Below are 15,756 nucleotides of genomic sequence, written 5' to 3'. Positions count from 1 at the left end.
AACTTGCAACCTTTGGTGGGGGGGAGCAGGAGCCTAATCTGGCACACCCATGCAGTGGACAGTATATAATTTAACTCTCGGTGCATAAATCACATAGTCAGACAATGCCCTCAGCTAACTGCTGTGTTGCAGCTGCCAGCCTAGCAGCAGTCTTTGTCTAGGATCACAACCAGCTCTTTTAACGACGGGGGTTGACGGCGAGGTTGTTGGGCCAGAAAGATAATGCGAGGGAAAGGTGGCTGGTGTTGTCAGCGCAGCCAGGAAATATTCTGCCCTGGGACTATTCAACACCAAGTGTCAAATGCTACAGCATCACACAAAACTGTTGTATGGTGCCAAATCAAGAAGAGATGCTCCCCACTGCGGGAGTAACTTGCATGTAAAGGCACTATGGTTATCAAGTTGCCAGCTACCATCAGCAAAGACCTACACACTGAATAATTGCTGGTACAAAAGTATAAAGGAAGCTGCCATACACAGAGTCAGACCACTGGTCCATCAAGCTCCGTTCACAGAGTGACAGCAGCTCTGTAGCACAGTGTTTCCAGCTGTTTGTGGACTACAGTCCCCACCACCCTTGACCATTGGTCCTGCTAGTTAGGGGTGATGCGAACTGTAGTCCACAAACACCTGGAGACAAAAAAAAAAATGGGAAACCCTGCTTTAGGGTTTTAGGCAGGAGCATTTCCCACCCACCCCTGAAGATGGACCCACATTGGACAAAAAGATTCCTTCATTGCAGGGGGTTGGACTAGATGACCCTCATGGCCCCTTCCAACTCTACAACTCTGTGCCAGGAACATGGAGCCTTCTGCATGCAAGGCCCCTGTGCACAGAAAATCTGCGGCAACAGATCAACTGGCTGCTGACCCCTAAAAATATGAAATGGCTCTTCAGCCCTTTGTACAACAGGTCCCTAAAATAGTCTTGATTGTATCCTTCGATGGAACCACAATTGAGGTTGGATTCAAAGATCTAGATTTTTTGCAAGCACACACCTGACTTTTCTGCTGCTGAACTAGTTCAAGGCATCCACTGGAGCTTTTCAGACAACCGAGTTCCCAACATCTGCATGACTGCATTCATGAGAGGGGAACAGAACAGGCTGTGTTTGTCTGGATCTGTGCTACCAGTTAACACAAGAGAAGAGATGGGTACCACTTCAGCCACGACAGGGCAAACCACAGTGACAGACATCTGCCGGATCAGAATGTTAAAAGTCTTGCTAAACGTTTATGAAATGTACAACAGCAAGGGTACAAATGGAATCCTGTTTCTTACCTGAAAGCCCCCCAGGGGCCAGATAATTAGTTCCCCCTGTCTCAGTGGAGGAAGGCACAGAGTCTGGACATCTTGCTGCAAGAGAAAAGGGAAATGAATTAAGAAACAAGCATGACGTACCACTTCAAAAAGAGAGAGAGAAAGGCACACAGCAAACAATGTCTCCAGCCAAATGAAGCACATTCCAGAGCGTTTAGCAGGAAGTTATTACTAATTGTCTGCACAGAGACACTGCAATTCTTCATGATACATCCACCCTAACTCATCACCCATGTCTAGGCTCCACTCTGCCACTTAATCACATTAGTCAATGAGCACAAGATTACAGACTGGCTGGAATAGTCTTCTCTTCCCCTCATCCCTTCTTTTGTTTGGCTGGTTTTCTTTTCTGGCTGGTCACTGGTTATTCAAATATCCATCTTGCCATGTTTAAGCCAAAGCTCAAGATCAAAAAGGAGTTTTCACTGGCGCACTACTGATTTGTGTTAAGGCAGTGAGTTGACAATGCAAAACTGAAGAAGAACTGGGGGGCATTTTGCCAAAGGCATTCCTTTCAAAAAATACAAAAACTGTCCTTGTTTCCATATTATTTCATTAGGAATCTTCCAAATGATGACCAGCCTTTGCAATAGTTTGTCTGGGCAAACTATGTCTGACAACCAGAGGAAAAGGCTCCATCAGATGCATCTATGAAAACTTATGCCATCATAAAATTGTTAGTCTTTAAGGTGCCACAAGACTATGGTGTTTTTGATGCAACATGGCTACCCTACTACAAACTGTTATGTAATGTCATTTTAAAAGAGTCTTACGGAAAAACAAGTGTTGGGGAGAGAATTTTCAAGTTCCTGGCAATGAAAAGAAGAGTTTCTGTGGTTTTGTTTTTTAAGAAACAAAACAAACAAACAAAACAAAGTTTGATCTGCTCTAGGAGAGGAGGGTGAAAAAAGTCTAGAAGTCACATATTCTCAACCATTTCCCACACCACCAGGGCCTGAGGAAAACTGGAGCCCAGCTCATAGACATAAATCCAAATCTAAGCGGTTCAAGTCCAGGGGAGAAATAAAGGAAATCAAAAGCCGATCTAAGGATGCGCCCAACCTCAAGACAAGCTGGCAAACTGTCCACATGACCTATGGCTACATGAAGTTAGGACATGCAATAGCTGCAGCACAGCGATGGACACATGCAGAAACACACAGAGTCTTTGCCTTCAACCCCTCTCTACCCATCCCTCCAAGTTGTTTTTCCAAGAACTCACTCCTGAAAAATATAAGAGCAGGAACACGTGTATGTGTGCGTATGTGACTGTGTAATCTCATTTTATCAGAGTCAAGTATAACCCTGAACAGGAATATACAGTTTAACAGGATATACTTAATCAAACTGAAAACAATGGGGCAGACAGGAAATTGAGTTACTTGTGAAATACTGTATATTATACACTTTCTAAATGTACAGTGTTTTCAGCGTTCTAAGGAAACGGCCTCTTGTTTTATTTTTTTAATGAGACATCAACGCTTTGCCTCTTGCTCTACTTCAAATGCTTCGTTCTTGAGATGGCCCTAATTCTCACTCCAGGTATGAGCAGGAGCCTGGGCTGTACCAGGTCAGACCTGGGGGTAGCAGCGGTAACTGACATGGCGGAATGCTCCACTCTCCACCGCATGAACCTCCCTTGGCAACCTCAAGTGGTACAGCCCAGATAACATAGAGCTAGACCCATGCAAAGAGTATGAAAAAGCAGAGGGGAGCTACTGAACGTATGGAGGGAAGGGACAGAATGATGGCCAAGTCCCAAACTGTAGCTCAGGGGTGAAGACTACGTGGCCTTGGAGGTGCTGATGAGCTCTATCTCCCCCATTCCCTGACCCCTTAGTGGCCACACTGATGGAAGCTGAAGCCCTGCAAGTGTGGGGCACAGGTTCCTCCACCAGTCTTGTAGGATGTCCAAACCCAGCTCAACAGTGGGACATCGGTTGCTTTGCAACTAGTGTGGCAGAACATAGGAAGCTGCCTTAGAATCATAGAATCATAGAGTTGGAAGAGACCACAAAGGCCATCGAGTCCAACCCCCTGCCAAGCAGGAAACACCATCAGAGCACTCCTGACATATGGTTGTCAAGCCTCTGCTTAAAGACCTCCAAAGAAGGAGACTCCACCACACTCCTTGGCAGCAAATTCCACTGTCGAACAGCTCTTACTGTCAGGAAGTTCCTCCTAATGTTTAGGTGGAATCTTCTTTCTTGTAGTTTGGAACCATTGCTCCGTGTCCGCTTCTCTGGAGCAGCAGAAAACAACCTCTCTCCCTCCTCTATGTGACATCCTTTTATATATTTGAACATGGCTATCATATCACCCCTTAACCTCCTCTTCTCCAGGCTAAACATGCCCAGCTCCCTTAGCCGTTCCTCATAAGGCATCGTTTCCAGGCCTTTGACCATTTTGGTTGCCCTCCTCTGGACCCGTTCCAGTTTGTCAGTGTCCTTCTTGAACTGTGGTGCCCAGAACTGGACACAGTACTCCAGGTGAGGTCTGACCAGAGCAGAATACAGTGGCACTATTACTTCCCTTGATCTAAATGCTATACTCCTATTGATGCAGCCCAGAATTGCATTGGCTTTTTTAGCTGCCGCGTCACACTGTTGGCTCATGTCAAGTTTTTTTTGCCTTATGCTGAGTCAGACCTTCTGGTCCATCTAGCTCAATATGTGGCTACCGGCAGCTGCTCTCCAAGATTTCATAACTGCAGAGTCTCTTCCAGACCCACCTGAGGATGAAGATGGGACCTTCTGCATTCCAGACAGATGCTCTGCCACTGGGCTATGGCCCTTCCCGAAAACCTCAGACAGGGAGTATGCCTTAAACAAAGACAGACTGCTGGTTCATCTAGCTCAGTATTATCTGAACAGATTGGCAGAAGCTCTCCAGGATTTCGGAGCAGGTGGTTTTCCAGGCCTTACCTGGAGAGGCCAGGGATTCAACCTGGGAGCTTCTGCATGTAAAGCAGGTGTTTCTACCCACCAAGCTACAGTCCTTCCCAGTTTCTCCCAACCTGATGTTTCAGAATTAGCAGTGTGATTTAATACTGTGGGTCATGATGAGACTGGAGGCTTGAGATGCCCCTTTCAGTACCAGAGATCACATTGCAATTCGGGAACCTCTAGGAAAACAAGGGAAGGGAGAGGATTTTCCGAAGCTAAAGTGGGAAAAGGCCATGGAGCAGGTAGGAATGTGGACCAACGGGTCTCCAAAAACCAAGGAGACATAAATGAGCAAAGGGCCCACAATGAGGACAGCAAAAAATTACAACGCCTTCGCACACAGGATAAGGATATTTCGGGTATTTTTAAAACTCAACACCAGTTCCACACCGTACATTCAAAGCACTATCGGACCACTTTAACAGTCATGGCTTCTCCAAAGGATTCTGGGAACTGTTGTGTATTATTCCCATCCCTCTTCCCAAACTACAGTTCTTCAGATTCTCCACAACTGTTATAAAGTGGCATAAGAGTGCTTTATGTGAAGGTGGTGTTGGCTTTCAAAAATACCTAGGCTTGGTCATTGCCCCACATACAGAGCATCCACAAAACCTTTTTTATTATTATCATTGTGGGTTGATTAAAATGCAACACATGCCAATATCCGATTCAGCTCTTCTAAGCGCTGAAACAAATTATAATCATGATTCCCGCTCTATAGTTTCTCCTTGGAAGAGCATGGTGTGGCAGGCGAAAGAGATTTGAACCTGGACCAGACGCCTAGAGTGTCTATCCCTACTCAATCAGCAAGCAAACTGGGTGATCTTGGGGCAGTCATCATTTCTCAGTGTAATAACCTACCATTCACAGGGCTGCTGGGAGGATAAAATAGGATTGCCATGAGCATCACCCAGGACTAACTGGAAGGGCAGCTGCAACCATGATAGATGGTAAGATAAATAAAAGCAGATAGGTAACACACATGTTGTTTTTCTCTGATGTACATATACAGTTTGCAAGTGTCTCTGTGACATGCATGCTCTACATCAGGCACCCCCAACCTTTGGCCCTCCAGATGTTTTGGACTACAATTCCCATCATCCCTGATCACTGGTCCTGTTAGCTAGGGATCATGGGAGTTGTAGGCCAAAACAACTTCAACTGTAAGTTGAAGTCAGCTGTCCACATTTCCAGCTACCAGCCATCAATTCTAGAGTAACTAGTATAGAATATACAGTGGTACCTCCGGTTGCAGATGGGATCCATTCCAGAGATCCAGTCAGATCCTGAGGTTTCTGCAACCTGAGGACCGCTTCTGCACCGAAACCCGGTAAAATACTTCAGGGTTTGCCGGGCGTGCATCCCGAAGTTTACGTAACCAGAGGGTTACGTAAACGGAGGTACGACTGTATATAGTTCTCAAGATCTTCACCTTTGCAGCTCAAAAATGGAACTCTGAACCATCATTTGGTGGTACACATGGCACCAGTCTCTCTCTTCCCTGCACCAAAACTCCTGCTGTTCAACATGTATTGACTCAACATCCATTGCCTATAGCTTTGCAGATACTCTGCTCTGCCTCACATAACCTCTTTGGAAAAACTGGACTAACAGTACACATCTGCATATCTTATTAGGTTGCTCTGAAGTTTTCTACATTCCTGTTTAGAAAGGCTTTGGGAGACATCCACGAGGAGGAACACCCTTTCGCAAGCAAAGGCAATTCAAATAATCTAACTAGGCAGGCATGTTGGTGCTGCAAGCACAGTGGCTTGTTGTCAAGGTGATATCACCAAGAGCAGGGCTGGGGAAAGAGTTTTGCATTCCTAAGCACCAATTTGGATGCAAGGCAGAGATGGGGAACCTGTGGCGCTTCCACATCTTGTTGTGGCTCCAGCTCCCATCTAGCTCCAGACAGCATGGCCAATGAACAGGGATGATTGGAGCTGTAAGCCGCAAAACATCTGGAAGACCAGAGGTTCCTCATCCTAAGGCAACAATCAATGTTTTCATTAGTACAGTTGCTCTATCAGCAAACGGAGAAACTGCACTGATTTAGAGTGCTGTACACAGTGCGTTCCAATCTGCACTGTCCCCAAATTGCTCCAGCTGAAGCACCAGGACTACTCTTGTCTACTGAGGCTCAAGCAAACAGTATTTAAACAACAGTTTTAGTAAAGGGAGAGGGGGAAATCATAGCAGAACATAGAAATGATATACAGACCAACTGACTTCTCTTTTGCTCACTCTCTCAATCCTCACAATGGCCTTGATTAAACAGGAAGTCAAATGGGAGTCAGAGGTTGTAATAACCACCTGTAATGACAGACTTATGGAGTATTTTTGTCTCCATGCTCCACGTGCGACAATATTCAGAGTTCAACTGCCAAGCGGACTTAAAGGAGGGGGGCCTTTTCATTTCCGACCGGGTCCATTAATCACTTCCCATTGGCCGATACAGAGAACTTTTCCTTTCAAAACGGCACGTTCACATTCTGTGGCTTTTTTTCTGTTTACACACAGTTTTGCTACCTTATGTCAACACTTGCTAATGAATAAATATATCACTCCACTAACTGAAAATGAGGCCCTGGCAACAGCCGGCTGGATGTTTAAACTCCTGCTAATAGATTTATCCTAGCATCTTTACCGGAAACCAAATGGCAGGCTCTTAACCATTCTTTCCAAACAGCTCTGGTGTTGCCAGATATGCCCACTCTTCCCAAATTCCCCTGGGTCTCTGCAACAGACAGCAATCAGCAGTAAATAAACAAAAATGTGCTTTTTTAAACACACACACACACACACACAAATAACAACACTGACACCTCAATCCTAACCACTTTTGCTTGGAAGTAAGTCTCCCTGGCTTGGCTTTGTCCAAGCAGGTGTGTTTAGAATTGCATTCTTGAACCTGCAGACTTCCTTGGGATAAAGCCTGATCAAATGCACTAGGGCTTAGTTCAGAGGAAACGGCCGCAAGATAAAGCAACACTATTTTTACATGGCACATTTTAATGGGACAGCAAGACCCTGAACCCATCCTCCAGCTGGAAAACCAAGAACTCCTGCAATGTATCCTCTGCTTGCTAAGAAGAACATTATGGCAAGGCCAGCCTAGCTCTGTCCATTGACCAGCAGAGAGGTTGGACCATTATGGCGAAAAGGCCATGGCCCCATCATCTCAGTCTGCCCTCAGCACTGGCTACCAGCATCCTGAGAACAAAACCAGAATTTGTTGGCTCTGCCGGCACCTCTCATACTGCCTGCACTACGAGTCCCGAAAGGTAACAACGAACACTGACATTGACCAGAGGCAGGGGACTTTTGTCTCTCCCCTTCCCTGCTAGAAAGAACATTCAGCTCTAAGGACCCGGCAGTTGTGTCCCTGGATTGCAGAAGTGGCAGGAAGCACATTCTGGCCTCAGCCACTAGTCAGGGCTGCTGGATCAGTTGCCAGCACCTCTATCCAGGCAGCAAAGGCCTCCAAGCAAGGGAAGATCTGTCTGGCCCGAGACGGAACATCAACGCCTGTTTACAACTCACCACATTGTTCTGTCTGGCGCTGTCAAGCCAAGATCTCTCCCTCTCTACCTTTTCCCTCCACTCCCCTTTGCCTTGTGTGTCTTGTCTTTTCGGTTTGCAAGCCTGGGGGCAGGGCCCGCCTCTTCGTCATTATTTCGTTTTTTTAATTGATGTGAGCCGCTTGGGAGACAGCATTTGTCTGAAAAGAAGGCTAGATAGATAGATAAAACAGCACCACCATTTTACAAACGAAAAACTGAGACTGAGCGAAGGTGACTTGCCCAAGGCTGCACCGAGAACAGTTATTTGATTGCAAAGTGTCACAGCTTCAAGTCCATTCTGCCATCCACTGGAGCACAGCTGGCTAACTGCAGTCCCTTTCTATAGGTGCCAGGTCAGCTTTTGCAACACTGCAAAACAGACTCCCCAAATGTAATCTTCTCCCTCCTTTGGAATGAATGGCACCCATATAGTGCAAAATTAAAATGGGTGCATTTAAGGATGCCATGGGGTTTGAACCTGTTATTTCTTGTTCTTCGTCACACTGCAATGTGACAGACTGCTGGGAACCTGTTATGATAGATGCTTTAGCATCTAACGCAACCTTGGAGTGGGCATATGTCTATCAGAAACCACACACTATTGCTTGCTAAAGCAAGTAATAAATTGTGCGTTGCAAGGATTGCAAACCATGACATTAATTGTCATCTCAGTGAGCACATCTAAATGATGTTTCCTACCCCTTGCAAATCCATTCTCCTGCTTGCACATGGCATAAACAAATGTCAGCAAGACGCGACTACCTTGTGCAGTGCATGTTTACTCTGAAGTAAGAAGCACTGTATTCAATGATCCTCACTCCATGCAGAAGACCTGCAGGTCAAAAGAGAGCTAAACACCTCAACACACATAAAGTTACAAAAATAACAAAGCGGGGGGGAGGGGTGTCCACGGCTGTGCTTCAATCACTTTTAGTATTTTAAGAAATCATTGTTGTTGTTTATAATACTGAACAGCAGCATAGTGCTTTCAAGGGTTCAAAGTGTTTCACAAGCAATATCCAGCTATAATCCTAATAAACCCTGGAAGAGAAGCATGTGGGTGTTATTAGGCCCCAAATTGCAGATGGGGGAATTGAGGCTGAGAGTGATTTGCTGGAGGCCACATTCATGGCAAATAACTGAATTAAGCACTTCCTGATTCATAGCTCAGTCTACACTACAACAGCTCTCATAAAGGTCTCTGCCTGCAAGGAGCTTACAGCCTAAAGTGGCCGGAACACTGAAGAGGGAAACTGCAATCTTGTACATCCCTGGGGATTAACCATGTTTAAACTTGACAAACTAGACAGGTCCAGGGAACTGAACAGTAACAAGTTTTACTTCGGTGGAGCAGAGACTAGTTTCCTGGTACTGCCTGAAACTGGGCCTTTACAAAGAAGTCAATTTTAAAAACCTTGCTAACTCTATTGACTTGACATCAGGATGTAATCAATAGAGACAACTGCTCTGCAATCTGTATTTTGGTCCATTAATGTTTGGGAGAGATATGAAGTGGCTTTGTGGAATTTTATTTCCCTCCCCCCTCAGTTTCATCCACATTTCCGATTTTCACTAAACCCTCTCTCTCCTCTCCACAATGCCAGCCTATTTATCTAGCACAGGGTGAGCCCTGCTGCCAGCCAAAAGTTTATGCAGACAACCGCAACAGCGTTTGGTGCCAGCCTCGAATGGGCTTCTGCCCTGGCAGCCTGCCATTCAATTACAAGCAACCAAGGATGCAGGGAGAAATGTGCTAAAAACATCTGTGTGCCCCTTCATAATTCTTTTTCGGTGTGCTCTTACTTGTGCCAAAAGCAGGATTTTCAAGCAAAAGTGAAATAACAAATAGGACATTTCAGGAAACCCGTATTACTCGAAATCCACTCATTCCATTATTCACCAATCAAAAATAAATAGTTTTCTATTGTTTCACATTCTGCTCCTCCTAAAACATTACAGGTGAAATGTCAGGATGACATGAAGCAGTGCTCTTTTTGTTTGCATTTTAACAGAAACCCAAGTTTGTTTTTGTTTTTAAGGGAAGAGCTTGAAAGATTTGGACTGCAGGTTTAAGTTGGGAGAGTCTGTCTCCCCTGAAATCGCTTTGGTCTTACATCTGAGTAAATTATGTGCAGGAACAGGTGAGGAACGCTTGTTCCTCTGCAGCCTCTCTTTTGGACTTAAGATGCAAATATACTTAAATCTCAATCAGACTGGAAGTAAACCCCATTGACTTGAAAGGAACTTATTCCAAGTAAGGAAGGCAAGCTTAGAAAAACCCGTGGCAGACTCTTCTTGTGAAAGCTGGTGGGTTTAAAGAACAAAGGCTAAAATCCCACAATCCACACTTATTCAGGAGCAAATCCCACTTATCTTAAAGCAGAATTGCTTGTGATTAACTGTGTAGGAGTGCTAGGAAAGCAAACAAGAGCTGAAAAAAGCAAAACAAACCTATGGATTCTTAATAATAATAATAATAATAATAATACAAAACAATACAATCGTAAGAGCCATGAGCATGCAATGTGGGGAGAGAACCGCCTTCCCAGGAAAAAAAAGTTTCCAAGTTTCCCATCCCCCAAAAAATGTTCGGTTTGTTTTAAAAACAAGTCTACTTACCAGTTGGTTTGAGAAAATCCATTGGATATCTCGAATAAGGAGGAGGGGGAGACTCTGGAATTAGAAAAGTACAGAGAAAATAAAAGCAGAGCCATGAGAAGAGAGGAGGGGGGAGAGAGAGAGAAAGATAGGAACTTATGATAACAGTGGCATTCTTGTAGCAAAACTGTTTGTCTTAGCTCTGGGGGTTGGAGGCAGGGCAGGCTAGGCGGCGATTGCCTTGATATTTAACTGTCAGATAAACAAAGGGGGCCGGCTGGCGCCAGTCGCTCGCACTATCTGCTCCTCTGGCTGTCTCGAGCGGGGGCCTCCTTGGCTGGGCTGAAACACTCCAGCTCTGGAAATCACCAACTGATCCCGGCTCCCTGATAATCCCCGGCTAGCTCTCCGCATGCACATTTAACATTTCACAGAAAGCCTGGGGGGGGGGGGGAGAGTGGGGAGAGGAAAGAGGGCGGGTGGGATGGCTGGGGGGGGGGGGAGAGAGAGAGAGAGAAGGGAGAGATACAAGTACAGAGAATTCAAGACTCACATTTTCCTCCCACTTTGAAAAGAACAACAGCAGCAAAAGAACTTCCCGGCCCTGCATAACTGGGCAGTTTTCTTCTGCGCTGCTCAAAAGTTGTGCCAAAGTTTTTGCAAGCGGTTTGGGGAAGAAGGGGGTCAGAGTGGGGGGAGTTTGCAGCCTCGGTTTTCAGAGGGCTTGGGTGGGAGAGAGAGAAGGGTCGCTAGCCTGACTTAAGACATACCACCAAAGCAGTTCTCTCTCTCTCTCACTCACTCACATACACAAAACTTGATGCAGGCTGTGAACTTTACACTCAGAAGCACACACAAAAAAAGGGTTTGCATTGAGGATTCTTCTCTCTTCTCACCCCCCCCCCTTTCAACCTTTCCAGTTTGGAAACCAAAAGGCAGCCTGCCCGGAGGAGGAAAGAAGATTGGTGCCTGGAAATTGTGTGTTGTCTTTTATATTATAGCAGCGAAGGAGGGCTGAGTGGGAGAATATTGGGGACGGCTGGCCAGCAAAGTGTTGGATTACTTTTGCAAACCTCAGGCTGGCTGGAGATCTGTATGTTAAAAAACCGGAGGATCTGGAGATGTATTTTCCAAAAACCAATCAGGACTTCTTTGATCCTGCACTATGCGTTACAGCTCCTTTGCATAAATAGTAAATCTACACTAAGAAAACACAGAGGAATGTTTGATGTCACCTTAAACTAATGGCCTGGGTTTTTAAAAATGCATTTATTTACAGAATGTGGGGGGTGGGAGAGCCTTCCGTCATTGTTGCATGCTTTCTTCATTCCCCCTGATTGCAGGTCCAACAGGAACTTCAAACACTAAAACCCAGAACTGGGCAGGTTTGCAATAGAGAGAAAAAAGGTCCGATACTGTTCTCACTACTCACAGAAAATTCCCTTTGGGCTTCTTTCAAACCTAAAATTAAAAATCTCCCTGGGTATTTTATTTATTTTTTAACTTAGGAAAACAGACATATATGGGAAGCCTCTGATGCACAACAAAAACACAGGGCTTTTCTTTGACAGGGCATCAAAGCTTGCAACTTTTAAAAACAAAACAAAGCTGGAATGGGCACAGGGAGGTACCCTACTTAAACTGGGTCCCTGGCCGAATAATATGGGTCGCCCCTTAATTCCAGATCTCAACATTTCCAGGGAATGATGCAAGCCTGTGTCCCCCCCCCCCCGAAAAAAAATTCCAATGCACCACAAAGACCCAGAGCAACTTGAAGGCGGCAAGACTTGGAATGCAAAGGCCTGACATTTCTCCCTTATTTTTTTTTTGACCGTCCCAAAAACACACCCACCCCCCGATGCACTCAGGGAGGGGTTTTGAGGGTGGGGGTGTAAGGGGTTATTTGTAAAGCGGTGCCTACCTAGTTCACAGAGCCGGCTGAGGTGATAGGGGTTGCAGCAGACCAGGTCCGGGTGCGTTTTCCCATAAGATTCACAGCAACATAACCTCTTGACTTCCGAGCAGTGCCTGAGATCGGGCCACCGAAAGACTTTGCACAGCAGCAGAGGGAGCGAGTACCAATGCTGGCCCAGTTTGGAGTCCACCTTGGTGGGCAACAGGAGGCAGGAGGTCCGCGTGCCCCCCCGGGACTCCACGGCTTGCAGGAGGCCCTCCAGGTGCTTCTCCTTCAGCCTCTTCAGCACCGAGTGGGTCAGCGCTTTCAGTTCAGCCTCCGATCCGAGGTGTGCCTTGGCGAGCTTCCCCGACTTGCCCATGCAGCAACCCCGGCTTCCTCCGCCGCCGCCGCCCGCCCCATGCACCCGGCTGTCGGCGGCCCCCTCTCCAAGCTCGCCGCCTTCTTCCTCCCCGCCGGGCGCCCGGCTCCGCCAGAGTCTTCGGACGAGCAGCGATCGTTTGGTCCTGAACATGCGGGACGAGAAGAAGGTTCCCCGGCTAAAAAACGGGCATGTCGTCCGCAACTCATGAAGAATCCGGGAGCCGAGTCCAGGCAGCCAGTAGAAGCAGCCTGAAATGATGGGGATGAAGTGGAAACAGAGGACGGAGCCGGGGGGAGATGGGGGCGCCGGCCGCCGCGCGCTGCCTGCTGCGGGAGACGCAGGCGAAGCAAGGTGAAGCATGCGCCAGTCTCCTGGGAAAAGGCTCGGGTTCAAGTCTGCCTTGCTCGCTCTCTTCGCAAATCCTTCTAGAGCCACCAAAACAACAGCAAAAAGGAGAAACCCCCGGCAGTTTCTTTAAAGCGTGCGCGTGGTGGGGGGATTATCCACTAAGGGGCCAAGAAAGGGTTCTGGGGTGATTTGCCCTCTGCGCCCCCCTCCCCCGGTCCAAAGAAACTCCACGGGATATGGAAGTATTTTCTTCAGCGGTGGTTCAAAGGAGAAGCCCTCGGGCGAGGTGAGGCGGAGGGAGTTTCGTTTCCAAACAAAAAAAATATTTTCTTTAATGTTGCAAAAAAAACAACAACACAAAAAACAGGCACAAGATTTTAGATCCTTAGGTGATCAAAGTAGGTGCTAAATCCAGCCCAAAAGTGCAGAAGGGGGAAGAGGGAACCTGGTGTTTACAAAAATGGGGATGGGGGCAAGCCCAAAACTCAAAAAATCAATAATTTAGATCTGGTCGTTTCAAAGGAAGAAGAAAAATCTGTGGTCGAGAGGGGGGGGGGGAAATCCACAGTAAAACATCCAAAGATCCCCGTTCCTTTTCGCCCCGATAGGTCTGTTTTCCTTCGCCTCTTCCAAGCAGAGCTTCGCAGGAGCAGCTCTCTCCCGATCTGCGGATCAGCTCGCAGCACCTTGATCCGGTCGCTCCCTGGCGGCGTCTGCCCTTCCCAAACGCGCTTTGATCTTGCTGCTCCCTTGGCGGGCTGGCCCCTCGCTTGTTTGCTTCCTTTTCCGAGCAAGAAAGGGAGAGTTTTTAAAAGGCAGGATTCCGGGGCCCCCCTTCCAAGTTCTCCCTTTACAAGATCTCTCCACCCACCGCCACCTTTTCCCTTGCCCTCCCCCCCTTCTCCTCTGGTTCCAGGGGCGAAGGAGAAGGATGGCTCGGGGGACCGTCGGCGATCGAAAGGAATCCGGGAGAAGTGAGCGAGGGCGCTCCTCTTAATGACAGCGGCGGGAAAAGTGTCGCCAGCCCCTCCGCCGCCGCTCCGGCAATGCCGCTCTCAGCTCTTGCGTCTGGCGGCTGCCTGCGCCGCTTGCCCTCCGCCTCCTCCTTCCAGCAGGAGCATCGCCTCTCTCGTCGACACACACAAGCGCGCAGCAGAAAGCCAGAGGAGGAACCGGGCGGCGGCGGCGAGGAGCGGGGGGGGGGGGTTACGATCCACCCAGTTCCTTTCGCCTGGGCTGGCTCTTGCCTTCCCCTCCCTTCCTTTTTTCGTTCCCTTCTTCCTTTCCCGAAACGCAGCAGCAGCAGAGCCCGGAGCTTGGCTGCGCGCTCTCGCGCTCTTCCTCCACCTCTTTTCTTCTTCCCTCCCTCCCTCCTTCCCCACTCTCCTCCTTCCCGGCTCTCCTTCTGCAGCTCCGCGATTTGGCAAAAAAAAAAAAAAAAGGGGGGGGGATTTAAAATAAAATGGGGAAAAAAACCTCCGGGGGAGGGCGAGAGCTTTTTTTGCAAGGCAGAGGGATGAGGGGAGGTCACCTAAGCGGAGAGCCCCAGTGCGCCTCTGCCGCCGGGCTGGCTGGCTGGCTGGAGGGGGGGGGCGCGCTTGGGCAGCTCTCGCTTCTGATCCCTCCTCTCGAGACAGCCAGCCAGCTCGAGCCAGGCTCCGTCTCCTCCTCCCCCGGTTATTTCTCCCTCTCTCCCTCTCTTTCCCCCTCCCTCCTTCCCGATCTCTTGCCTTGCCTCGGTGGCTGCCAGACTGCGCAGCGGCGCTGCCCTGCCCAGGCAAACCCGTCGTCGTCCCCGTCGTGTCCCCCCCCCCCCTCGCCGCGCGCGCCGCCCGCCTCTTATCACGTGGGCGTCTAGACACCCTGTCGCTTTTTTATTAAAAAAAAAAAAAAAAAAGCACAGTGATTGTATTGCGCAAAAAAGGCATCGGGTTTCTGAAAGCTATTTTTTTTCCTCTTTCATTCCTGAAGTCTGGGGAGGAGGCAGAGGGGGGAGAAGGAGGAGAGAAGGGAGAAAAAGCAGGAAAGGTTTGAGGAAGTGTCAGAGGAGGAAAGGAATAGAAGTTAGGTGCAGGCGTGCGCGCACGGATTACCCTCAACTACTATTACTTGCACAATGAGCAAGATTGGCTAATGGGAATTAGGTAGGGAGCCATGCTTAAAGAGATGAGAGTGCGCTCCACGTCAAATCGAGCCATTGCTGTTATTGCTATATTGTACTGCTGTTAATTTACTGTGTTTATATAGCAGGCACCATCCATGTATATGGTACAGTGGTACCTCGGGTTACAGACGCTTCAGGTTACAGACTCCGCTAAGCTAGAAATAGTACCTCGGGTTAAGAACTTTGCTTCAGGATGAGAACAGAAATTGTGCTCCGGTGGCGTGGCAGCAGCGGGAGGCCCCATTAGCTAAAGTGGTGCTTCAGGTTAAGAACAGTTTCAGGTTAAGAACAGACCTCCAGAACAAATTAAGTACTTAACCCAAGGTACCACTGTATTTTTGTGGGCTGGCATAAGGAAAAGGGCAAGTCCTTTCCCCGAAAGCATTTACATTCCACCATGTACAGGCTGGTAAATCACATCCAGAAGGACAGTAGCATAATACCTGTGTGAAGTAAATGCCGCAACATAACCGGCAAGCTTCTGAGCTCACCAGGACACTTCTTCAGACAAGATGTTATAGTTTCAGGGGGCTTAC

The 15,756-nt window shown here is 47.8% G+C and overlaps 1 protein-coding gene across 1 annotated transcript in view; it reads right to left on the bottom strand.

The window, feature by feature from the left end:
* SMAD7 (SMAD family member 7) overlaps nucleotides 1–14,847 on the bottom strand; it is a 50,894-nt gene extending 36,047 nt beyond the window's left edge. The window contains exons 1-3 of the mRNA XM_081881564.1: nucleotides 12,351–14,847; nucleotides 10,451–10,504; nucleotides 1,282–1,356 (exon numbers count right to left, since the gene is read on the bottom strand). Of these exons, the coding sequence (XP_081737690.1) occupies nucleotides 1,282–1,356; nucleotides 10,451–10,504; nucleotides 12,351–13,068 (847 nt within the window). The 5' untranslated portion in view covers nucleotides 13,069–14,847. The remainder of the gene's footprint in view (nucleotides 1–1,281; nucleotides 1,357–10,450; nucleotides 10,505–12,350) is intronic.
* Between the last annotated feature and the right edge of the window lie 909 nt (nucleotides 14,848–15,756).

Source organism: Podarcis erhardii (genome assembly GCF_964252035.2).
Source record: "Podarcis erhardii genome assembly, chromosome: 11".
Lineage (NCBI taxonomy): Eukaryota > Metazoa > Chordata > Lepidosauria > Squamata > Lacertidae > Podarcis > Podarcis erhardii.
Note: the sequence above shows the minus strand (reverse complement) of the source record. Positions and strands in the feature narration are given on the sequence as shown.